The 26,336-nt window shown below is 37.6% G+C and overlaps 1 protein-coding gene across 2 annotated transcripts in view; it reads left to right on the top strand.

Moving 5' to 3' along the window:
- Positions 1 to 264: 264 nt before the first annotated feature.
- The window catches only part of MICU2 (mitochondrial calcium uptake 2), a 143,781-nt gene continuing 117,709 nt past the window's right edge, over positions 265 to 26,336 (top strand). For both annotated transcript variants that reach the window (XM_061374588.1, XM_061374587.1), the window contains exon 1: positions 265 to 533. In XM_061374588.1, the coding sequence (XP_061230572.1) occupies positions 285 to 533 (249 nt within the window). In that variant the 5' untranslated portion in view covers positions 265 to 284. The remainder of the gene's footprint in view (positions 534 to 26,336) is intronic.

Genomic DNA, 26,336 nt, shown 5'->3' with positions numbered 1-26,336 from the left:
GCCACCACCCCTCACCTTTGAGAGACATGTCAGGCCCAGGGGTGAGAGACCGGGAGCCCGGCGCGTTTCTAAGACAGGAAGGCAGCCCTGCGGCGTCGGTCACTGCTGTGAGACCCTGCACACCTGTGCGTGCATTACCTCTCTGCCAGCTCCGTCCCCTACGACTGTGCAGGCAGCCTCTCTCCCGCCGGTCGAGTTAGGCCAGCACGTTCCCAAAGGGAGAAACAGCTCCCGCCCCCGGGTCGTTGCCGACCGGTCCCGCGGCCTCGGGCCCGGCTCTGCGCATGCGGCCAAAGGGCCGGATCGATGTCGGTGGCGCCACCGCAGCTTCCGGGAAGATGGCGACGTGGAGAGCGGTGCTGGTGGCAGCTGCCCGCGCTCCTCTGAGGGGGCGGCTCGCCGGGCTGCGGCTCCCTCGCAGCCAGCGGCGCCTGCCCAGCTGGAGGGTCGCCGCCGCAGCCGTGGTCTGGGGAGGCTCCCTGGCGGCGTGTTACAGCGGGCGGACGGGCGTGTTCACCATGGTCCTGGCTCAGGTAAAAAGTGGCAGCAGCATCCCCGCTCCGGCAGCCTCGCCTCTCGCTGACGGGCAGGGCCGGGTGGGCCGCGGCGGGGAGCCGGGGCCGGGTGTGGAGGAGTGGGCTGTGGGCGGGCAGGGGTTCGTAGTGGTCAGACCTCTCCTGCCTCAGCTCTGTGAGGCAGAACCCGGCTGTGGGAGCCCTCGTCGCTTAGGTCGCCCAGCAGTTACTGCGCGTCCTTGGCTCCTTGGCAGCAGCCGGGCTCATCAGCGTGTCACTTACACTAGTCCTGCTTCCCCAATTGACAAGAGGTTTGACGTTTTCTTCCGCGAGAGAAGGCAGGGTTTGCCTTAGCACCCAGCGTTTCCTCTGCTCTCTTTACAGCCCTAGTCGTGCAACCTGATGATCCTGTGTGGTTTGCACAAGCACACGGCCTGTTTAGAGCTCCACACTTTGCTGGTAACTTTCAGAGATTGTTTACTTCCATAACGTCCGGTCTGCACGTCAGGTGTTGTTAGTCAGTTGTGCACCTTTTTCCCATTAAAAAAAAGAATACTTCGCAAGAATAGTGCTTTCGTATCTCGTACTTTCTTTGAAATGCTTCACACATAATAGAATGATTTTCTCCTAGTACGTTCAAAATGCTGTGCTGTGGATGTTAACATGTAGTTTGCCTTGGAACATCAGTGCAGACTCAGAAGGTTGTGTTCAAGGACAGATGCTCATTATTTACAAAATAATTTTTCCTAAGTTCAAAATACAGTTATGCTTCCCAACTGTATTGTTTCTATGGAGGTCATGAGCATTTTTCCGTTCTTCCTTCAGAGAAGTTGTTACTGCCAGTTAAAGTTGGTCAGGTATTTTAAGACTGGAAGAACTAAATGTTTTTAGGCCAGAGAGTTTTGATGGTATGGGGGAAGAGGTCAGTGTTAATCTACTTATGTTTATAAAATTCTGGAAATGTACAACAGTTTGTGTGCTTCAGTGTCATGTCTCAACATACTGAATAGGCTGAACTACAGACACAGATATCAATCTTCATTCTTCAGTCAAGAGCAAGAATAATTGTATTTTTTTATATTGCAGTCTCAGTTGTGGAATTTCTAAGCTGCATCTTCTTAGGAAACTCCATTTTTTTTAAATAAACATGTTTCTAAACAGGTTAACTATTACTTCTGATTTCTTGGATAGCATATTAAAGCTGGTTTTCTGTATACAGGTCATAGTGAGGGAAGGCATCTGCTGTTTCACTGGTAATCCTACTGGAAACATATCTTTGTTTTAAAGAACCAACAGAATAGAATTTTACATTCAGTTACATGATTTTTTTGGAAGTGTTGTGTTATATTTAAAAAGCCCTGTTGTTGAGAGCAATTTCGCATATGTATTCGCTTATTCAATTAATTTTTTTGAGTTAATAAATTGCTGGACTCTGCCAATGTTAAGTAGTTTATTCAATTTAAACTTCTTCCTTGTCCATAAAAGACTGTTTGAGATGCTGTTATAGTTGCACACAAAAGTTCTCCATATGTCTTGTACTCCATGTTGCTGCAATTAATGTATTGAGGTTTTTTTTAGCTACCTAAGAACTGGCTGTGCAGAGCATAACACAAAGGAAAATAAACTGAAAGTGGAAGGAACTGGATTGTAAAAGCTGTCAGGGATAGAGCAACAGAGCCAAGTAGCATGCTGCGAGTCATTTAAGTTTAGATGCTCCTTGTAGCTTTTTATTGACAGAAATAGGAAATACTCAAAAGCAAAACAGTGTTGAAACAGGCACATTGCATTAATGTCATGTTTTGAAGTGATATTTGTTCAGTTCAGAGCTTGTGCAGTTAAATGGAGATGCTTTGCACATTCTAACAGTGGATAACTTTACATTCTATTGTTAACTCCTTTTTGTTATAACCAATCTTAAGCATCCTTGCTTTTGATTTTACTGGCAACCAATTCTGAACTGGTTGTTCGTGTTGCTGTATGCTATGTAGGGGAAATGTTTGCAGCATAGATTAGTAATATAGGTTAAAGCAAGTATTTGAAATTAAGCAACATTATTTTCATTATCATTGTAGAAATAAAGGAATATGTAATGGAAGTATTTATGCTTATATCTCATCAACCAGGCCTAGCATTTGCTCTTGAGAATGCAGTGAGATTTTGCTTCCTGGTTTCCCATCTAAATCCATGGGAATTAATTACTGCAAAATAGGTTGTAATTACTTATAATACTTGACAAAGTGAAGCTGACAAAGTGACAATGTACATCAATGCTGTAAAGAGCCAACAGAATATTATGTTATGTGATGTTTTTCAGCAAAGTCTTCATTGTAAATACTTGCTGTTTAGTTTAAGTAGTTGAAGTTGATAACTCCATTTAGATTTTCTATTAGCCTCAATAAAACTAGTTTCTATCAAAATAGAATTTTTTTCAGCTATTCCTTCTTAGACAGCTTTAGAGCTACGATTCACTAGTGAAGCTGGCAAACAACACTGTGAAGCTAAAGTTCTGTAAATTCAGTATTTAGTCTTTTGTAAAGCTTTTAATTATTTTAAAATCAAAGACAGATACCTTTGGCACCTAGGATCTGATATCTTTATTTAATCCCAGTCCTCATGTACTGCTGCAGTTGGTTTAATCCCACACATACTGGTTGTTGGCACTTCTGACTTCTGCTCAAGAGTGAATGAAGTCTAGCCTGCCTACAGGTCATTGCAGAACCAAAGGTCCTACAGGTTCAGTTGATCTGTTTTCTTTTTGTGAGTTGTATGGGAGTGTCTGTTTTAATTTCTAGTGGCTTATGTTTGGTTACTGTTTTCTAATATAATTGTTGTTTATTCTGGCAATAAATATTCGGATTTGGGAGGTTTTCTAAACTTTCTCTGGCCCAATTGTTTATCAGCTTTTTCACTGCCATTGTGTGTTCTGAGAACTTACATTAAGCAAGTAGCATATTAATAACGAAACTTTATAAATTTAGCGTAAGATTACCTCAGATGTAATCTTTCATACTGTCTGAGTTTCAGTAAGTGCTTTATGAACTTATTTCAGTCTCTATTTGCTGATCTACTGTTTAGAAATGCACAACTAATATGTATTGGAATAATTCCTTAGCGCTGATTATAAATCTCTCCTGTACAAAGATTTTATAGCACAATTAACGTAATCCTGTTTGTTTGTTTGTTTGTTGTGGTTTGTTTTTTTTAATGGATACAATGTTTTAGTTCTATCTGCACTTGTTATTTACCAGTGAAGCTACACTGACAGTATCCTAGACTAGGTACAGCCTGTGCTGGGAAAACCTAATTTTTTTGGGGGGGAGGGGGGATTTTTTTTATTTTTATTTTTTTACATGAAACAAACTGGTCAGTTTGTATAAAGGGGCTGGCAGTGTGTAAAAGCTTTTGTTCTACCAATAATTTAGAATGAAGATTTATGTTGAATTTCACTTAAAATGTTTTTATTGTTACTCAAACCAAGACAGACAGGATAAAAATTTACAAACTGCACTACACACTGCAGTTATACTATATAGGCTGTTTTTCTTCATTAGTAGTGTAATTTAAATGCCACAATGGCGTATGTTTTGTAACCTTGATCAGACTTTCAGTTTTGTCTACTGTGTCTTTATTATCTCGGAGTTTGCAGGTTGCAATACTAATGTGGCACTGTATGGCCTAAAGCTGATGGAATTATTTGGTTAAAATGTGCTGTTTATCACTAGTCAGCTTTGCAGTCAGTTAGGTTCCCGTTATCAAGGTCAAGGATCAAGTGCCTGATTGTCAAAGAGCGTGCAAGTGAATTTGGAATGGCACACATTGGGAGGCTCTCATTTTATGAGAGTAAACGACTCCTGCCTCCCCACGCCAAAGGCATTTGTAACCTGGAATCACAGCATCGATCTTGTATGTGCACAAACTGCAAATGATAAGGAAACTGAGAAGCAGCAGGCTGCCAAAGTCATCATCTCCTGCCCCTGCTGAGTTTTTTATGGATATGTTTAGTCACTAGCGTCAGAAAGAAAACATAATTTGATTCACCACTGAAAAGTTGCCGTCCTTGCAGAGTGTCACATTTTGCTCTCAGTCGAAGTCACTGTTTTCCAAATGAGACTGACTGGAGTTGTTACTAGCACTTATATGAAGTTATTCATGTGCGAAGTCTTTTCTGTTTGCTGATAAATATGATACTTTTTTTTAGCATTCTTTTTCTGTGGTTATGGGAGCATTAGTTGGTATTTAAAATTTGATACTGCTTACCTGAGGTAAAGAGGAAAACACAGTTTACTAACAGCATTTTTTGGCTGTTCTTGTTGGTACATTCTGTTACATGATTGCAGTGAACTTGGTTCTCTATCTTACCTTTTCTACTACTGCAGTGTTGCATCAGCAATGTGCTACAGTTCTTACAGATAAGAAGATTCTTGATTCCTGTCCTGGAGGTCTTAAACAAATATTGTATGTTTCACCATTTTCCAATGTTAATGATTCTTAAGAGAAGCAAAGATAAAACACACATAGTGGTAACTGTGTGTTATAATGATAAGGAAACTGTTATTCCAAGCAACTAAAATACTTCTAATGATTGAAACTGGAGCTTAGATCAGTTTTCCAGGGCTACATGTGTAACCACCAGAAAAAATTATTTGTAACTACTGCCTTAAACTACTTAAAGAAACCAAAGTACTGCACAGGATTCCCTAAACACCTGTTTGTTCACGGAAGACCTACTTGATTCTGCCACTATGGGAAAGGGAAAATAATATACTTGGAGTACCTCTTTACAATTCCTAGGGCTCTGTAAAACTCAGTGCCACAGTTCATAGGATAATCTAGGGAGAGTGCTTAAATTAAATATAACTCTTAAGTTTATCAGGAGTTTGGAAGATGTCTCTGGACTCCCAGACTTGGAAGTTGATAAAACTCGTTTATAAAGTTCTGAAGTTCTGTCTGTGTTTCTTGGTGACGCTTTGAAATGTGCGCTGTGTCTCCAAAGAGATGAGTTCTGAGATATAATTGTTTCAGACAAGTTGTGGTGTATTGTGCATGGTTTTCACTCAGGTAAAATTTCCAGCCTAAATCAGTAGATGATTTGCAAAATAATGTCTAATATAAGAGTGTTAACATGTTTAGTGATTAGTAGCTTCTGGCATAAACATGCAAAATACCTATGCTTCTAAAACAGATGTAATGAGTTGAGTGCCTGTCAAAACCAACATTTTGTTTAGATCAGTTGAAGCAGCTTCTTCAGAGCAGTGGAAAGAAGGAGTGCGTAGCTGTGGGATTTTGGTGGGTTTTTACACATCCTCTGTATGCGGGACCACTTAATGGCTTTGATTATGCTTGCACTACTTTTAGCTCACACTTTCTCACTCTGTATATTTCTGAATATTTTTGGAAATAGATAATACTTAGGAAGGCAAGCTGTGCATAATAACTGCATGTGAAGGATTTTTGGTCCTGACAAAGTATATATGTGAAATTTGAATTTGGTCACCAAATATAAAAAAGTGTACGTCTGTGTAGGAGCTATTGAATCCATGAATTATGTGTAAGCATTTGAAATTGTAAAGTCATTAAAAAATCTTGTTAGAATGGGACTTTTTGTGGGGGTCTCTTTGCAATCTGTTTTAAAAGCCTGGTTCATGCTGAGGAAAGAACATTGCTATTAAGTGTTTTGATAAATATAGAACCTGGAATGAAATTGCATAAGGATTTGTAATCATGTATGGAATCGCCTTGAGGGAGGACTGTGTTTCTAAAATAAAACCAGAAAGAATACGTACAGTGTAATCTGAGAAATATACAGAAAGATTCTTGTTCTTACTCTGACATAAAAAGAAAAAAGTTGTCCACTTTTGTTGGATCAAAAATCCTAGAATAGATTTTGTGTCTTAAGTAATATTTAAAAGTGTTTATGTCTGAGTCTTTATTCTATTAGAAATTAATTGAGAATGCAGCTGTAGCAGCACATGCAAGAGATTACTAGGATGCACACAAAGTAAAATTAAGCATGTATAAAATAAAAGTCTGCAGTGTAATGCTTTAACAGGCTTTTGAAACCTAATGAAAATGTTTTTAATCCACATCAAACATGCGACTCGGTGATAGCTTGCAGACCTCAGAGAAGCCTCATATTTGAATTCAGCTGGTGCAAACCTGCCCACATGATCACATCATTAATGCTTAAAATCTGTGTATTAAAACAAGACTATGTAAAAATCATTAAAATTACTTTGCTGTTGTAGTTTGGAGCATCTTTAAGGGCTATATTTTTTGGTTTGTTTTTTTTTTAAATCTATCTCCTGCTTTACCTTGTCTCATCCTTAAAATGTTGTCTTTCCATTTTCTTGCATCTTGTTTTGCTGCTGACAGTTGTTCTCTCTGTGTGGCAGAACGTATTACGCTGTATGGAGCAGACCAGGGTGCAGTGCATGGAGCCAGGCAGTGATCCCCTGCACAGCTTTGGATTTCTGTCCTGATTATAGCACACATGGAAAGGTGTTAGAGGATTCCTCACTGCATCTTCAGGTTGGGACCTTGAACCATCTGCCAGATGATGCCTTCAAATCTTCTTCCCACTGAAGAATCTGCAAAACTGGCAGCCTCTGGGGGACGCAGTTTGATTCAAGGTGCCCTGAACCCGTGACTTTTTTTACTGAGGTGCAGTGAGCAGTCACCGTGTGGTAGCATCCCTCTGTCAACTTCATGGTTTACATCCTGCTGTTTCTTCACTGCTATTTTTACTGGCTCAATAAATATTACAAAAAGTGTTATTTTAGGTCACGACAAGGCAGTCAGCTCTGTAGGTAGATGCATTACATACTGCCTGGTTTTGAGCAGGAAATGGGTAGTCAATTTTTTATTACATGACTGAGATATTGATAGTCTATGGCTACAAAAGGACAGTTAAACACAGTTCATGCATATGCCTTCTAACTCTGGTATATCATATGAATACATTCCTGTTAAGTTTTTTCATTACCATCCTTCTTAGAAGCAAATTGAAGTACGACAATATAATTGGTTTGGTTCTGTGCATTTAAATGCCTTCATAATATTGTTGCCTTCTGATTCATCTAGAATTAATGAGTTTCAATTAGCAGTCCCAAAATATTATGAAAATTCAAAAATGCATTTTTAAACAACATTCATCCACTTCTTAAGCATCAATAAATATGAATCTCCTCTGCAAGAAGAGCCCTTTGGAATTAGATTGCCAGCTCAGCCTACCCTGATCTTGTTTTTCGTTTTTCCTAAATATACTTCAGTATTTCTGAAACTGTTCCTCTTGTGCAGCCAACCAGGGTAACCTTAGCTACCTCTTGTTTAATTCTGTATTTCACTGTGTTATGGAAATACTGTATGTATCAGGTGTCCACCAAGCAGTCTAAATCAATAACTGAGATATTAAATATATCGCAAACATCATTCTCAGCATTGGTGTCATACAGACATTGTCATGTTATATGCCTAAAATAGAATGTGGTATTGAGAGTATGGAATCTGTAGGACCATGATGTTATAATTAATTATAGACTTAAATGTTACTTATGGATGTGCATTTGTTTCTGAACTTTAAATATACACTATCCCTCTCAGCTTTTTGAATGTGAGATATTTATATCCTGAAATTTTTGGCTTTGAAAATATTTACATTTATTCCCTTCTCTGTGTGCACGGAGATTCTTTGTGCAGGTGTCTTCATTGATACTAAAACAACATGATGTCAAATGTAGTCTTAGTTAAATTTTAACCTTGACCCCTAGCTTTCATCTGATCTGTCACCTTTTGCTTGAATTCACTCTTGTTATATGACTTAAGTGATTAAATAAAATCTAACTGACATTCTTTGTTGGCATTTTGATACATGTGGACAGATGGGGTGAGTTAAGCTGCATGGTTTTGTTGTGGTTTTAGCTATTATTTTAATTGCAGTGTAATAAAAGGTTAGTGTTTAAGAGTCTTTGGCTGTTTATGTTAGTGGACAAACATAAACAGATAATAATTTGCCTGAAAATCAAAAGAATACTCTTTTGAATAGCAATAATTGCCAAAAATAATATCCTGATTTTTGACAAAGATCCGCAAAAATCCCAGAGAAGATCTGTTATTTATTTACTGGGATACAAGACTTTTTCTCCAGTAAATAATCTAGATGGCTTCAAACAGATAACATAATGTATCTTTTTTTATCTGGTTGCTTAGATGGAAGTTCTGGCTTGTTTTGTTTTATAAACAAAAAAATCAACCAAACAAACCAGAACTTTGAACAGGACAGTAATTAGTCTTTTTTAATGAGAAATAATATGTTGTGTGCAAGCAGTAGCATCTATTCTCCCATTGCTGCTGTTCTGTACTGTTTTCAAATTTGTTTGCTGGACTAGCAGAATTGCTCTGTGTTATACTTCCTTGCAGACATTTGTGTAGAGACTGTGGCTGGCTGAATGTGGCTATTCATAAGAAGCGGGTCAGCATCTTGGAAACATAAGGTATCCAGAAAAAGAAATAACTTCAAATCTACTTTAATTTGTGCTGTGAAGAAAATTTAATACCCACTTCACTGGTGATAGCTGTAACAATAGCACTAGGTCTGTTTATTCTATCTGCTGTTTTCTGCACTGGGTACTTTTAAGTCACTAAATTTTGATACATTGTAATGTTGTCTAATTTTCTTTTTTTCCTCTGGTTCCTATTATAAGATTACTTAATGTAACTTGGCTTAATTTTGTTTGAATAATATTCCAGAAAGACACTAGCTAAAATAATCATTAAGGATAAATAACTGTCACAGATAAATGACAGATGAAACTGTGAAATGCTCATTCAGAATACATGTAGTAGGCTATATCTCCTTACTGCTACTCGTGAAGGTTTTTACTAGACTGTGAACTGAAAGACAAGAGAGGGGAGTCTTGTCACCTTTAAACACCAAACAGCATTTAAAGTAGTTCCTCAAGGTGTTTGTGTCCCTTTCAGGACAGGAGAAATTTCAAGAGTGACTGTCTTGAGCTGATGGAGTCCATAAAAAGCAGTTACAGCTGATGTAGCTAGCAAATACTATCTTATCAGCCCTGATACCTTCCCTGCTTTTTTGCTAAATGAGTGGAGAAACTCCTTTGCCTGCAAGAACTGCAGAGACTAAATCTAGCATATATGAAAAATTTATATGAAATGAAGGAAATCAGTGTTTACAGAAATACCTTTTTCCTTAATCTTGCCTTTATTTTAAAGTAAGCATTTTATTTGGTAAGGTATATTACTTGAGATGCTGCCACATTATATTGATAATCTATTACTAAATTATAATGCAATATTAAAATACATTGAACTGCATATCAAGCTATATCATAGCTTTACATACTACATATACATATCTGTAATGTGAATTTATACTTTATATATTAGTAAGTATATAGTAGTATGCATATGCATATGCAAACTATACTTCATGTACAGATTATGCGAATGCAGTAAAAAAAAATACTGTGTTAATAATAAAGTTATGGCATTTATTTTAAACATCTCTAATCTATCTAAATTGTCAGATGTGCCAAGAATTTAAAGGATGAATTCTGCCTGAAGTTCCATCAAAGGCTCCTTCTGGTGGCCCTGTGAGAGGCAGAGGGCTCTGTGCTGCCAAGTCAGGCTGGGCTTTGAACTTGACTTTGTGCACATGCCAAAGTGAAATCTTGCCAAAGAGAAAACTGGAAAGTTCTGAACTGTCATATTGCTCACTGTGGTGAAATGGACTTGATAATTATATTATATTCTTTCAAAACTGTCAATGTGAACTTTGTTTTTCAGTACAGAAGTCTTCCTGGTTACATATTGACCATGTTATTTGAACACCTGCTTCTTCTTTTCTAAAACTTTGAAAATTATAAGGCACCAGATCTTAATGCCATAACCAACAGAAGAATTAGTCTGGGGCTGCTACAGTACAGCTTTTGTACTAGTTCTCACTAGGTTTGTTTTTGAAGCAGCTGTGGATTTCCTTGGTAGTTGGATGTTTTGTAAGGAAGCGCAAAATCAAAATGATACTTAGCTTGGAGACTAACATAGTGGTAAAAAGGTAAAAAACCTTTACTTTGTAACCTTAAATAGTCTGAATGCAAAGTGAGCTAGTGGTCTCAGTAGTCTGGAATTGTCACAAAATGAAATGTTTTCCCTTACTCATTTTTGTGAGGGGAACACATTAGAATATGGTTTTTAGGAATGCAGTAAAGTTGATTGATAAAACATCTGGTGCCCTTTTGTACTGAAAAATGTGCTTGATGGTCCTAGGCATAAAGGAATACAACAGTATCACTGCTGTAATTGGGAATAATAATAAAAAATGACAGGCTTCTGCTGAAGATGTGAAATAGCAGGAATAAACATTGTAATCTCCAAAGACAAAAGAACAACACAAAATGTGCTTCAATTTGAAACCTGGGTATCCCAGAGCAATTTAGGTTGCTTTTACCGAATGTAAAGCATTACCATGAAATCTGTACTTTTCAATAGGGAGATGAATGAGGAGAACTGGTACTTGGTTTAGTTGTTCACGTTAGATGGACTTCTGGTTCTTAATGCATAACTGTTCTTTGTGAGATCCATTTCGACTGAAGAGTAGCTTTTCTGCATTTTGCAGTGAGCTGTCATGGTTTAACCTAAGCCAGCAGCTAAGCACCATACAGCTGCTTGCTCACTCCCACCTGGTGGGACTTGTGGGAGAATTGGAAAAGTGTAGAAGTGAGCAAAAAGTGAGAAGATTTGTGGGTTGAGATAACGACAGTTTAATAGACAAAGCAAACAGCCGCACACACAAGCAAAGCAAAACAGGGAATTCATTCATTCCTTTCCCACCAGTTCATCAATCTGCTGGAAAGCAGGGCTCCATCCTGCATAACAGTTACTTTGTTTTGGTGCAGAGTAGCCATATAGAAAACGTCCACATGGTCACATGTTCTAGTAAGTTTACAGTTAGAGAAGTGTAACCTTTCATATTCTGATTCTACAAAAATCCTGTGGCTAGGTGATGGATGTTTATCAGCACATGAAGAACAACTGAGTGATGGAAATAGAGCTACTTAAACAATATGCAGATTCCATTGATGCCCAGTTGGATGAGCTCTACAATGTGCAGATGCTTTTCTTGTGCTGTGACTTATTTTGTCTGAAATTATTTTCTTCTAACCCTTGAGCAGATTATGTGGCAGTGCATGCTGCTGTTTATTCTTTACTTAAGTGATGGGGTTTTTTTAAGCTCTGTGAATTCTTTTCATGTGCATGTAGCCAGACCTTCCCCTATGGAAATTTCTCAATAAAATCTTAAAATATGTTGGGGTTAATTTATAATAGCTAACCATGCTTTATTTTGTGATATACAATTAAAATGTGTATTATAATTTACCATTCAAAGTACATAATTTTCTGTATTATATCAGAGCTGGAAATTATTTTTTTTGTAGCTTGGTGGTTGTTGCATGTGTGTGTGTTACTAGTGCAGTATTTCTCCTTCTAGGAAAGGATGGTTGTTCATTTTTTCACATAGGGCTGTGGTTAAGCACTTCCGTAAAGAAATTTGTGCTTGCCTTTCCTGAGCTCTCTCAACTTTCTTGAAAAAGACTACTGAAGACCTAAAAATTGTAAGTAGCAGAATTTAGACTGTGACCTTGGGAAGGACTCAACATGGAAAACAAAATCAGTAAAAGCTAATGAAAATATGTTTCTGGATATTTTTAAATCTATTCAAAACTTTGTATTTTCAACTTAGCTGAAGAACCATCATGGGCAGTAAACAGCATAAAGTGTATAAAATTACTTTTCCTAGAACACAGTGTTTCTTTTTTTCTGAATATGCCTGTTGTATGGAATGTTCCTACTCAGTCTCCCAGAAAAACATGGTAGGAAATTGCTGACATACTTTTTTCCCAGCTGCTGTTAAATTTGGAAAACTGACAATGTCATATTTCCAAATGGTGTTTGATTGTTGTTCTTCAGTTTTATTTTCTTACTTCTCTTCAGCCTCAAAAGTGAAAAATATAAAGAAAAATGGAAAGATTCAGGTGCACCAGAAATACTGAGTGTTAATTAAGCAGACTTTGAATGAATACCGGATTCTTTATGTAAACACCTCTGTAAAAACTAATGCACTTTCACTGTTGATGTGCCATCTGCTTTGTGTATGTTTATCATGGGTACCTCATTTTCTAATTTGGGCTGAAGAGGTTCCCCCACAGTACTGCTTCTGAAAAGACAGCAATGTGATCAAGATGCATTGTAAAAAAAATTGCAGTTCAGAGTCAGATTCCTTGTTGTAAAACTCTTAAAGCAGTATATAAAGTCTCACTGCAGATAGCTTTTTCTATGCAGTGTACACTCATTCTCTGTGGCAGTGGTGGGAGGAGGTACCACTTCCAGTATTGCAGAGTACTCATACAGACAGCAAACAGGGAGTGATTATCCCAAGAGTCATCACATGGATGAATCCTTTGAGGGAAGTATTTGTGAGACTGTAGTTGTGGGAGTAATAGGGCATCTTTCTTGTTGCTTCATCCTCTACTTGTTAATTAGATCTTTGGTGGGTCTGGGAGTCTTCTCTGCAGAACCTCTTCCTTACAACAGACACTGCTGTATGAAGTTGTGCAGACGGTCCTGGGTCTTCTCTCCTTTACGTAACCTGCAGGTTACATCACTCTCTATTCATCACTTCCAGGACCAGGAGACTCCATGTGAGGTACTGCTCTGCACTGCCACTTGCCAGCAGGAAGCAATGCTTGCCTCTGCTCCCTCCATTGCTGAAGCAGAAAGGCTGGACTGGGCTTGGCTTTGAATACAGTTAGAAGGTGGCAGTTAATGGGAAGTAGACACCGTGGCTCTGGGCCAGGCTTTGTAGAGATTAAATTCTGGATGTGGTGTTAATATGATGGAATCAGACCCTTCCATATGGTTCAGTAGAGCATGTGTGATCGCATATCACTTCTATAAATTCCTGTTGCATACATCTGCTTCTGACCATCAGAAATACCCAGTTGATCTGACTAGAGCACCACAAATGAATTTAGAAATTGCTAGTAGTTCTTTGAAGTGTGTTGCACTTCATGCTTACAGTGTTCCTTGTCATCCTGGAGGTCATATCTGGACTGTTATTTTGTTATTTCAGACATAGAGATGGTCAAGTTTCCCATTACTGCATGCCTGAGGGATGCTTCTAACCCATTTAGTGTCCCTGTGAATGTGTTTGGCAAAACAAAGTTGATAGCACCAATATTCTTTATTCGTCCAGCTGCTGTAACTGGGAAAATTGCATAAGCTTTTGGTCACTACACCGTGCTGTAGACTACAGTACATTTTGTCAAATGTCAGTACATTTTGAATAGACAGATAATGAGCAACTGGTGATGACCAGGTTATGATGAGGTAACCATGAGACAACAGTGATGTGCTTTTGGTTGCGGATAGGGTATTGATCCTGGAGGCCATACTCTGCAAAAAGCAGAGAACGGAATTTGAAGTTAGCGTGCTGGCAAAGCTTATGCCTATATATCAGATGAATAATTTCTCATACTGGGATATTTTGCTGAATATAAGAAACTTACACCATAGGCAGTTCATAAAAGCAGTTCTTCTGCTTTTGCAGTAAAAATGTCCTTAATTCAGTTTTGGTCCTGCGATATTTCTACTTAATATAAAACTTTTATACTAGGGGAAGCAGGGGAGAGGAAGTGGATCTCCTCTCCACTTAGAATTTGCTCTGCTGTATTTTTGGAACTGATTATATGCATAAGGGACTGGGGAAAGCAACCCTGTGTTATTGTAGTTGGGTCAAGAAATGTTAGTTTATGTAATAAATATATGCAATAGCATAATTAATTTCTCATTATTCATAAGTGTCCATGAAATGTCTGACATTCAAAGACATTAAATTCCTGTTTTATATGGTAGGTAAATTACTTATAAATATATAACCAACCTGTTAATGGTAAAACAATGTTTTGACAAGAGACTAAGTTGCACTTCATAGTAGAGTGATGCAGTAGTCATATGTGTTCAGGAATCATAAATCAAGCCTTAAAATTGAACTGGCTGAAAATGTAAGGATTTTGTGTAAGATCACGTGGATTCTTTTTACCAGTTTTGAATGTCCAGGTTTGAAACTTCTTAACTGTATGTTTTTCAGTGAAAGCTGAGATACTTTCTCAGTATTATGAACAGTAATGTGACTTTAATGATAGTGAATGATTTGCTAGTATTCACAGAATCAGAATAGTTAGGGTTGTAAAGGACCTTAACGTCATCAAGTTCCAACCCCCCTGCCACGGGTAGGGACACCTCACACTAAACCATGTCACCCAAGGCACTGTCAAACCTGGCCTTGAACACCGCCAGGGAGGGAGCATTCACAACTTCCCTGGCCAACCCATTCCAGTGCCTCCCCACCCTTACAGTAAAGATTCATGATGAATCTCGTGGTAAGAAATTTTATTGAAATGCCAAGTTGCACTACTTACCACAGTGAAAAACAAGCCTTTAATAATAGAAAAAGGGCTGTAAAAACCTGATCACTTACTTTATCTGGTAGAATTCATATTTCAGTTTCTCCTTTCCTTACAATGTGTTTGCTCTGTATAGCTTATTTTCTTGTTTTGTGGAGTTGAGGGCTAGTGACCTTTAAGATTTCTCCAGACTGAAATGGGGAAAGGATCACTTCCCACATTTTAAAAACTAGGGAAAATTGTAAGTTTAAAGAAGAAGGGGGGAATAAAGTGGTAGGTAAGTTTTCATTACATGGAAAAAATTTACCTAGCAATTATAAACTTGGATTATCTTTGTGTCAGTTGTTTCTTATACAGCACCTTGTATGTTGAGGTTGTTGTTAATGACAGGGTTCTCACGCACTGCAGCAAGCAGATACATGAGCCATGAAGCCTGGATTGGGTTTTGCTGGAGGAGTAAAAGCTTCCCCGTTTTTTTGTGTGTGTGTTGGCAGGTAGTGTTGCAATTTAGTTTTTTCTTCTCGTTATCAGCATGGGAATAGCTGTGTTCATCATGCCAGGTTTGGTATGGAATTTTAGCAGCCTTCTGTTAAGTCACAAGGCCACACTTGAGCATAACAATTATGCTAGGAAGTCCTGGGTATCTGCATTTGTGTACAGAAAGCCTCAGATATTCCTGTAGTAGCAAATTTGCTGGAGAACTGGCAGAAGTTTTTTTCCAGTTAGGTTGGGTTTTGTTTCTTTTCCCACTGAAAACAAAGCAGGTGGTTGTAGTCTTCAATGTAAGAATATGTATGTTTTGACAATATTAGGTAGCTTTCTACTGCTTAAGTCAGAAATAGAGTGTGTTTACTTAGTAAAAGTGTTTAAATTGTTATGGTATTGTTTATCTGTGATCAAAATGAATCTTTTGGGGCCAGAGCGAAAGGGAGGACAGAATTTAGAAGGTATACTGTTGCTCAACTTGATTGGGATATAACTGGATGTAGCAAGTACTTACAACTGAAGAAAAAAAATCACTTTTGAAAGGAAATGTATCATCGGTTTTTCTCTATCCCCTCAGTTTACAAAGAACTTCCTAAAGGACTATGTTTTGGGTTTGGTTTTTTGGGTGGTTTTTTTTTTCCCCCCTGAGACTTGGAGTCAAAATAGTTGGTTTTATGAGTCAAAATAACTGGGTTTATGGAGTGTTTAAAAGGTTCATGCACAGGTAGCTTGGTATTCAAGTACAGTTAGTTTCGTGTAACTCATGTGTGAACTGTATCATTAGTTTAATTGACTTGTTTTAAAAACAGTATTAGATTAGAGTTGGAAAGACAGTAATTTACCAAGTGTTAAACTGGGTTTTAAATCCTTCTTAATGGTATAGCCTGAAGTGTGTATCTCAGTTGTGTTAAAGATACTAAAGTTAAAAATAAGGGGGAGGAGGAAAGGCATATCTGTGGTGTCAGCGAGGCATGTGGTAAGCCGATGTATAAAGGGAAGGTAATGGATCTGCTTGGATTCCAGCCAGTGGTGCCGGACATGGGCATTCTGCCGAGGCACATTCCGGGCATTAAGTGCAATCCCTTCCCTAAGCTTACTGAGCCTTTTGCGTAATTCATCTTCCTTGCAGTACACTCTGCCAGGGTCCGGGCATACAGCTTGGGTAGTTTCATTACCAGTGCAACTTCTCAGTAGGTAGTTTTTCAGCCAGGGCAGTGTTTGACTTCTGAACACTTAGATATGAGTAGCTCTGTTTGAATCTCCTGTGCAGGCACTATCTTTCAACTTGCTGTTACTTTGAATAAGGCATTAGAATCTTGTTTCTGCTCTAAATTTCTGGTTGTAACCAAATCATCTTAAGAAGATGGCTTTTTAACCTGCTTTTTTTCCTTAATGCATAAGCGCTGTTGGTGTTGGCGTGCAAAATTAAGTGATGCTATTTCGTTTTAACCTCTGTCATGTTAGCAACTTAATCTGCTACTACAGCTGTTTGCTATTTTATAGCTACACTGGAGGAAAAAAAAACCCAACAATTTTTTGTGAACAGAAAGAGGAAGAACAAAAAGTTATTATTCATCAACGAAAGTCACCTTTCACTGTATATTTCAACAAGTAATCATGTGCTGCAGTAGAACTCACTCCCTGAATGTATACAAGATCAAAGTTTACATCCTACAACCTGTGAGAAGCATCACTGCCATTTTCCCCATCAGCCTAATTTTCCATCTTTTCCCATTTTCTTGGCCATTTAAAAAGCCAGATGAATTGTGCATACAACTCTGTTATGTCTCCTAGAGTAAAAACTTCAGACATTCAGAAATGCTTTCAGGGTCGGCCTCCTGTTCCTTCCTATGCTCAGAGGGATGGGTTACCTCAGATCTCCCAATGAGAAGCATACACCATTTTGTGAAAACAGTTCCTCCAAGGTTGCCTTGGCAGGATTATTTGGCCACTTGTTTGGGCAGAATGACAAGGGTGAGTCTGAATGTGGAGACTCTAGCTTTGCGTGTTTGATTGTATGCAACCCAATTATAAAAAATGAAATATTATGAAAGCGTTTAATAAAATATAAATGTTTATATATTATAGCTTTTAATACAAACTTTTATGCTACCAGCTATGATTTTTCATTGTTACTGAAAAGCTCTTTTGTAACAAGAAGTTACAGATAAATATTTAATGTCAAGCTGGGCTGAGATGAATTGAAAGATATTAATATGCCCAAGGTAACCGTGACCTGCAGTTCATTGAGATGCTGTGCCTTGAAAACGTAGAATTACCTGCATTTTCAGCATGAGTTTCCATACTCACTGTTAAAGAGCCTAATGGCCAAAATCTATTGTTAAAGTAGCTTGTTTTTCTGACATGCTGATAGCAATTAATCCTGATTCAAAGATGTATTATTACAAGCTAAGGTTGTTAAACTGCTTGGTTTACCTTTCACTTCTCCTGCCTTCTTAGAAAATCTTCCTACTTTAAGTGCTATGTAATATTAAAATTGTGGATTCAAAGAACTAGAATAACTGGAAAGCATATAGGAAGAGATGGCATTTTCCTCGTGTAGCGTTGGGAATGTAGTGTACTGACATCTGTGCTCCTCCGTTCCCACAGCCTTTCTCAAAAAGAAGCTGAGGTCCAAAAAAGTTGTGTTTAATTTGATGCCGTCAATTCAACATTCTCCATGCTTCTGGAACAAAGCTATTTATGTGTGGGACCTAAATAGCTGTTCACAGCTGCTGCCAGTTTATGTGGTGGTGATGGTTATAGCTCCTCACCCTAACACTGGAGAGACTTCTTTTAAATATAGTATTTTGATGAACACTGTGTTTTGTGGTTAGAGCCCTTGTCTAACCCTGTTCATGTTTCATGTTTAGGAGAAATGGCATTAAGCTCATCTCTGTTAAATATGGGGAAACCAAAAGCACTTGAGAACACAAACAGTTCTGAAGAACAAATAGATGTAATTCAGCAATATGCCTTGCACTAAGTAGTCTATTGTTCAAATATGAGAGTTGTGCTTCATTTTTGGCAAGTTCCTCTGGTTCTGATAGAAGGCAATTTTTGTTATTGTAGTTGAATTACTCGGTGCCAGTGGTTTGACTGTACTTTTCCAGAAGCTTTTACTGAGCTTTCCCAAGCATTTAGAGTGTTGGGTATCTAAAGAGAAATTAATATATGAAGCTCAACCAAAGGCAGTAGTGTTTACATTGAGAGACAATAAAAGGAACACTGAGAAATAGCTTGTCATCTCTTTCTCAACTCTGTTATCTATTCATTCCATAATCGTATTAAAATAAAGATAATAAAATAAATATCTGAATCTTATGTTGGTGCTCTAGAGTAGTGTAGCATGTGAAAATGGCCCACTGGAACTTCTGACCTGTTTTTCTTCTTCTTAGGTAAGAATTTTCTAATTCTTTATTCCACTTCATTTTTATGTTGCCTTTGTCTTGCCTCTAAAGAATGTCCTCAGCCACCTTCTGACTTTGAACTTCCAGTCTGTCTTTGTGCATTTTGATTTTAGAACATTTATTTGAGGAACAATGAAACTAAAAAATAACTATGACAAGGGAGTTAGAGACAATGGAATTTGCAGGTGAGTTGTACAGATATTGCTGTACCAACCGCAGTGTAGCATTATGTGATTTACAGGGCAGAGAATATACAGCATCATAATATTCAAACTTCTTTTATGATAAAATGAATAATGAGCACTTGTGTACAAAGCATTAATTGGAAAGGAATGCCGTTTTTTAAGAGTTATTTTGTGTTGACACTGAAAATAATTATATACGGTCTGTTCAGTTGCATTCTGTAACACGTTAGTTTTTTAGCTACCATATTAAAGATAGCTTGGGCTTCCCTCAGTAGAAGTTTTAATGACTAGCTTGAAGTGATTTTAAAGAATTAATGTTTAGATATAACATTAGCTATAGGGGTAATTAACAGGTTTAGAATAATTAATGAATAAAATTGCAACAGCTCTAATTTACATTGCCTAATATAAACTTTTAAAGCTTTCTTGAAAGGTTTTTGCTAATTAACACACTAAATTGGTTTTATTTCATGAACAGAATACAGAAAAATATGGGTAATTTCTTTGTAAGCTCCATTTGACTTGACACCTCACTGAATTCAAGCCTGGATTAAAAATTCACTCTTTTCTCAAAGCAGATACACTAGAGGTTCAAAACCCCTCACTTGGTATTGCTTATTTTGAAGCCTCTGAAATTTCATTTTATTTTGTGATTGGATTTGCTTGGTTTTATGAGAAATAAATATTTCACCTTTAAGTGTGTATTTATGGGAAGAAGGGGAAGGATTGAGAGATGAGGTTTTGAGTTCCTCACCAGACTGGAAGAAAGCCCTTTAACTGTGACACCAGGTGCTTGCATCATAGTTGACACACTCCGTTGATGTTTGAATTGAACTAAGTTTATAATATTCATACTTGAGAAGTACAGTGTGTATTATAAGTGTTCACACTGTATCTAACTTTCTGTAGTTTGGTATTCTTTTAAATTCCTAATTGTACTTAGGAAATACCTTTCTGGTCTTCCAACTCATTATAAAAAATGGACATCGCTAACTGATGTGGGAGTGGCATCCCAAAGCTTTTGATCTCTGGTCTTGAATCTTTTGAAGTATAAAAAAATAATAACTTAGAAAAACTTGATCAAAGATTACTTCAAGAAAAATGGATTTAATAAGTGGCTGCTTAATTGACGTGTGACCTGTAGGGTTAGAGATGCCAGACAGCGAAACTACAGTGAAAGAGCTGGGATAAACTCTATTTAAATAATGCTTTCAGATGCTATTACATATACAGATTGTAATCAAAGTGACTATTTTATCTAAAGCCCTGGTAGAGACTATAAGAATTGGTACTTTATAATTATCAGTAAATTCCTCAGACTACTGCTAAGCCCAGCTAATTGCTTTCCTTTCTATACTTACTTCTAATCAAAGAGGAAAAAAACCCAGCTTAGTGTAGTGGCCAACATTGTGTAGCAGGATCTGTCACACTCATTGGTGTTTCACCAGCGAGGTTAGTTTTGTGGTACCTGTCTGAAGGGGCATACTTTCAAAGGGGCATAACTGCCTTATAACCAAAGCACCCTTGAATAGTGCTGAGTATGGCAGGGCGTGGAGTGTCTGGGGATATCTCTTTCCCATCCCTAGTGATGTATTGACCATTTAAAGTTGCTTTGTTTGTAGAATGCAATTAATTTCTATGTAAAAATGAAGCAAATTACCAGGGTTGCTTTTTTTGTTGTTGTTTTGCATTTTTTTTCACTCTTTTAAGTATTGTCATTTAAAAAAAAAAAAAAAGGTGAGTTTTTACCACGTCAGTCATGTTTTTACTTCAGGGATAAAGTAAAAGTTCTTGCTTTTCTTGAATTACCCTGACAATATGTGTCTGTACTTGAGTCCTGTATCTTAAAAAGGATAAGGCTTGATGATTACTAGCATTTTATTACCATTGTTATGTGATGTGATGGCATGTAGCAGTTGTGAGAGAAGATACTGTTCTCTGACACATTAATCCCATTTTATACTGGGCCATTCACAGACCATTCACATAGTCTTCATTACTTATCATTAATCTTCCATGGCATATTTCCTTCAAATCTTTTGCCTGTGATCATTCCTTACTTGGAGTCCATATTTAAATATACGGAACATGAAATTTATGAGTAACGTGGTGCTGTCCTGGGTTCAGCAGTAGCAGTCATTTTTCTCCTTTGTAGTAGCTGGTGCAGTGCTGTGGTTTTGACTTTCAGCCTGGGAACAGCTCTGGTAACACCGATGTTTTTAGTTGTTGCTCAGTAATGTTTACTCTGACCAAGGACTTTGAGTCTCATGCTCTGCCAGGGAGGAGGGGAAGCCGTGAAGAAGCAGAGACAGGACACCTGACCCAAACCAACCAATGACGTATTCCGTACCACAGCATGTCATGCCCACTGTATAAACTGAGGGCAGTTACCCTGAAGGGCTAGATCACTACTTGGTTGGGCTGGGTATTGGTTGGCGGGTGGTGAGCGGTTGTGTTGTCTTCCCTTGTTATTTCCCATATTGGCGATAGCAGTAGTGATTTGTGTTTACCTTAGTTACTGGACTGCTCTTATCTCAACCCGTGGGAGTTACATTCTTTTAATTCTCCCCATCCCTCCGGGAGCGGGGTGGGGGACGAAGGGTGAGGAGTGAGAGACTGCATGGCTGACTGAGTTTAAACCACAACAGGTGCCCAGAGAAGATTAATGCAGCACTCTTGGTTCCACTTGATCTGGGGTTTTGTTTTAATCATGTGATACTTTTCTTTCAGTCCAGACAGTCAAATTCTATTTCATAGCTTTTCACATAGTCACACATAATTAAAGGCTTTCCAGGTATCACCTAGAAAAATTATTTATGAAAGTACAGTGATTGTTATCGTGTTTTTATGTATTAAAAAAAACCAACCAAACAAAAAACACCAAAAGAGCCCTGCGTTGTTTTTATGATCTCTTGTTCTGCTTCACTTTGCTAGTAACAGTTAATGGATTTACTTGGAATCTGTGATTTGACATTTTTGTAAGCTTGTTCCTCATTCAGGGAAAACCACTAGGAATGGGGAAAAAAATTGTGTCTATAACTAACTTTTGAAGAATTTATACATATTACAGCAATATCTGTATTGTATCATTGATACAATTGGTACTGTGAGGGTGGTGAAGGCATTGGAATAGGTTGCCCAAAGAAGTTGTAAATGCTCCATCCCTGGCAGTCTCCAAGGCCAGGTTGAACAGGTCCTTGGGCAACATGGTTTAGTGTGAGGTGTCTCTTCCCATGGCAGGAGGCTGGAGCTAGGTGGTCTTAAGGTCCTTTTCCAAACCAAGCCATTCTAAGATTCTGTGATTCTATGATACTGTGATTCTCAGGTGTTCTTTGATAAAATACCTCTTCTGTGCTAGAAGACAGTAAATAGTTTTCTGTGTAATAGTGCTTCTATGAAAATACTGTTTTTCTTCAGTATCTAAATAATTGCATAAACTGCTTTCTTAAGCTGTTAGCAGCTTAAGTAATTCAAATAAAGATTAATACATGGGTGGTTTCATTTTAATTATGATTAAAAATGCAGCACTTTAAACTGCTATGGCAGAAAGATGACCAAAATTGGTGCTTCATGTCATTCCACAGGACAGGCAGAAACAGTGATGCTCTCACGTTGTGTGTGCTTTGAAGTGACCAAGATCTTTTTTATGCAGAGCACAGAATATGAAATAGGGGCTGTATACTTGTGGAGTTGGCGGTGGGAGAAGTGTTTGTGTGGTGTGTGGGTTGGATTTCTTTTACTGTGTGGTTGGTTGTTTTGTTGGGGGGTGTTATGGGGTTTTGTTTGTTTTTTTTTTTTTGAGGGGGTGTTTTGATTGTTTGGGTTTTTTTCAATGCAGGGGCTTTTACTCCTAATTCTACTCTTAGGAAGCAGTTCCAGTCATATCTTTTTTCATGGACAAAAAAGACCTACACTTGATGAGCAGCTGTAAAAGTTAGATTCAGAGATTTTCAAGGACTTAACCAAGTTGCTTGCATGTTTAATTTTGCTAGTAATATTTATACATATTTATATTTTTTTGCAGATGTAATAAAATAGGTAATTTAAAGGTAAAAATGTCGGCTATCATATATAAGTAGAGACTTATTATTGGTAAAGTACCAACGGTACCATTGATAAGTAAGTTCAAACAAAGCTGTGGAGCAGACCAAAAAGTAAATCGTATGGATAGTAAAGTAATAGCAGTCTTGAGGTCTGTAATTCTTTCATGGATTAGATACATGATATTTTGCTGGCATTATGTTCAAAACCCTGTTCCTTTACTATTTGTAATTTGCCTTCAGTCATGCATAGACTTGTTGACAGCTATTTACTAGAAATCTACCTTTGCAAGAGACTAGAACCCCGCTGTGTGGAAATAAAGATACCAACATATCAGCTGCAAGAATTATTTTTCAGCTGTATTAATATGTAAATATTAGAAAATGGGAAAGAATTTAAGCAGAAGTGTGCAAATAAAAACTTAATTTTGCATATTAATTGCATGGCTGCCTGATTACGCTGTTTTCATTAGAATTGTGCATTATTTTATTTATGAAATATCAATATTCAAATTACTTTTTCAAGTTACCTGTATTTAAGAAAAATGGTCCTGCCTAACAAATCCCAAGCTGTCCTTAGAGTTTGAGATTTGTGTATTAAACTCTCTTGTTAATAAGGGCCTACAAGGATGTTGGAGAGGGACTCTTCATCAGAGATTATAGCGATAGGACATGGGGTACTGGGATTAGATTTAAACCAGGAAAGTTCAGGTTAGGTACAAGGAAGAATTTCTTTACCATGAGGCTGTTGAGGCACTGGAACAGGTTGGCCAGAGAAGAGGTGAATGTTCTATCCCTGGCAGTGTTCAAGGCCAGGTTAGACAGAGCCTCAGGGTAAGAAGGAGGAAGTTCTTTACTGTTAGGCTGGTGAGGCACTGGAATGGGTTGCCCAAGGAAGCTATGAATGCTCCATCCCTGGTGGTGTTCAAGGCCAGGTTGGACAGAGCCTTGGGTGCCATAGCTTAGCGTGAGTTGTCCCTGCCCATGGCAGGGGGGTTGCAACTAGATGATCTTAAGGGCCTTTACAACCCTAAATATTCTATGATTCTATGAACTGAAAAGATACATTCTATAGTTTTGTTGTTCATAGAGGTGTTAACTGTGTTTGGCATAGTGCGACTGATGGCATATACTGGACAGTGCATTTTGTAAAACACATTAGTAAAACTCTTGAGTTGGCATTAAATAGATGGAAATATTTGTTTATAAACTTTTGAAAGTTGTAATGTAGCCATTATGAGAAAGCTGTGCTTTTCTTGCCTTCTGCCACATGCATGCTTTGAGAGTATGTTGATAACTGGGTCACTTTTTGGCTTTGTACTCCATTCAGTTAAACCTTTCCTCTGAGTACATTAGTCCAGTCTGTTTTGCTTATCAATGAACTGGGAGACATGCCCAATCTAATGACTTCTTTTTTGGCATTTCCAGTTGAATTGGTTTTGTTAATTACTAGAAGTTCTCATTTTGAGGATTCAGCATTTAAAAGTTTACTAATTCTTTGGATTGTAGGTTCAGAGCTAGGCACAGTAAACCTAGTTAATCTGTTTCTGTTGTGTTGCTCTGTTTGGTTTATTTATTCTGTAGCTGAAGGTTAACCCATACCTGTAATAGTCTTTGTTTTCTCTGTATCTTGTCAGGCTCAGCGTTCACTTTTTTAAGACGTTGCAGAATAATGATGATAATTGTGTACAGTATTCAAAACTGTGGTTATATGAGTGGCACAGTGATTTTCTTCTTTTTATTCTTTCATAATTTCCTGATGATCCTAGCCTTAGATTTTCCTTTTTGATCACTATTGGGATTTTAGCTAATGTATTTGGAGAACAATGTATGATGATTCAGTTTTTTCTCCCAGACTAGTAACAGAGCTCGTATCATTCATCATGTGTAATTTCTTTTTCTATGTCCTTTCTTTTATGTTTACATGGAATTTTATCCTTCAGTCATTTGTACCTTTTGATCAGCTTTATTTTTTATTACACCAAATAATTAGTAAGCCATTTGACTTTTTTTCAAACTAGCTTTCTAGATCTTAGATGTGCTGGATCACATTGACCCTTTTGTAACTCTGCTGCCAAAATCTTTCATATGAAAAACTGTTTATTTCCGCTCTTGCTTCGTTTTGTTTTAATGAGTTATTTAATTCCATAAGGACTTTCCCTTTTGTTTAGCACAGTTTGTTTAAGAGATTTCTTACCTTTTGTCAGTTAGCTTGTCCAAACTTACTGAAAACTCAAATCTGCTCTGTCATTAAAAGCGCACTTATGCAGCTGCTTATTAGTCCTTTGGCTACTCCTAGTAGTGATGACTTCTCTCTACAAAAGTTGTTGACTCTTCCCATGTATTTATCCATATGCTTAGTCTTGCTTTTTCTGTTATAAACTGTTTTGATACAGTCCTGACTTATCTGCCAAAATTCACTGACAGCTCACAGAAAGCTATTTTTTGTTTAAATGATATAATATTTGATTTTGTCATTCCTGTCTTATACAAATAAATTTCACACCACAGTTGTTAGGTCATTGTTTTCATACTTTACTTTGGGAATTTTGGGTAAATAGTGTCTGATCCTGGTGACTTGTCTAGATTATATTCTGATGATGGTTGCTTAAAATGATTTCTCTGTTCTGTCTCTATCTGGAGCAAAACTCCAGCAACTTCCATCAGCTCTTCCGTGGTGAGCAGCAGGGGAATGAAAAAATCCATGCAGCTTTTCTGGTACTTTTGTTTGAGCTCTTCCTTCATGTCTCAATCACATATTCAGCCTACTCATTTCTCTCATCTCCATGCTTGTCCTTGGAACAGGTTTTAATTGTGAATTGAGAGAGTTATTAAAAACTTGATTTTTTAAGTTTATTTTTGCTCTGCTTTTTTACAGTTTCAAGTTAAATAGCTGAAGTTTATGGGGAGTTCTCTACCACTTTTTTTTTTTTTAACTGTTTAGGAGCCACATCCACTTGAAAAAAAAAAATTCTTCTTCTACCTAAAAGAGCCTTCTCCAATGTGGTTTTTAAATCAAGCTATCTTTTCTGGGGCTTTTTTGTCATCTTTGCTTGCTTGTTTTTAATAAGTGATGTGTGTTTACTGTGAGCTTCTAAGCATTTTGCAGATAATCTCTGTCACGTGCAAGTATTTACATGTGCAGGTATTTATGCTTCAAGGTGCTTGTTTTAAATAGCCTCTTAATTCTTACTTTTTACATTTACTTTCGTGAAATTTA

Source organism: Neopsephotus bourkii, unplaced genomic scaffold (assembly GCF_033783945.1).
Source record: "Neopsephotus bourkii isolate Nb327-2 ecotype Australia unplaced genomic scaffold, CSIRO-AGI_Nbou_v1 NB_1638, whole genome shotgun sequence".
Taxonomy (NCBI): domain Eukaryota; kingdom Metazoa; phylum Chordata; class Aves; order Psittaciformes; family Psittacidae; genus Neopsephotus; species Neopsephotus bourkii.
This window is presented reverse-complemented; position numbering and strand designations above follow the sequence as displayed.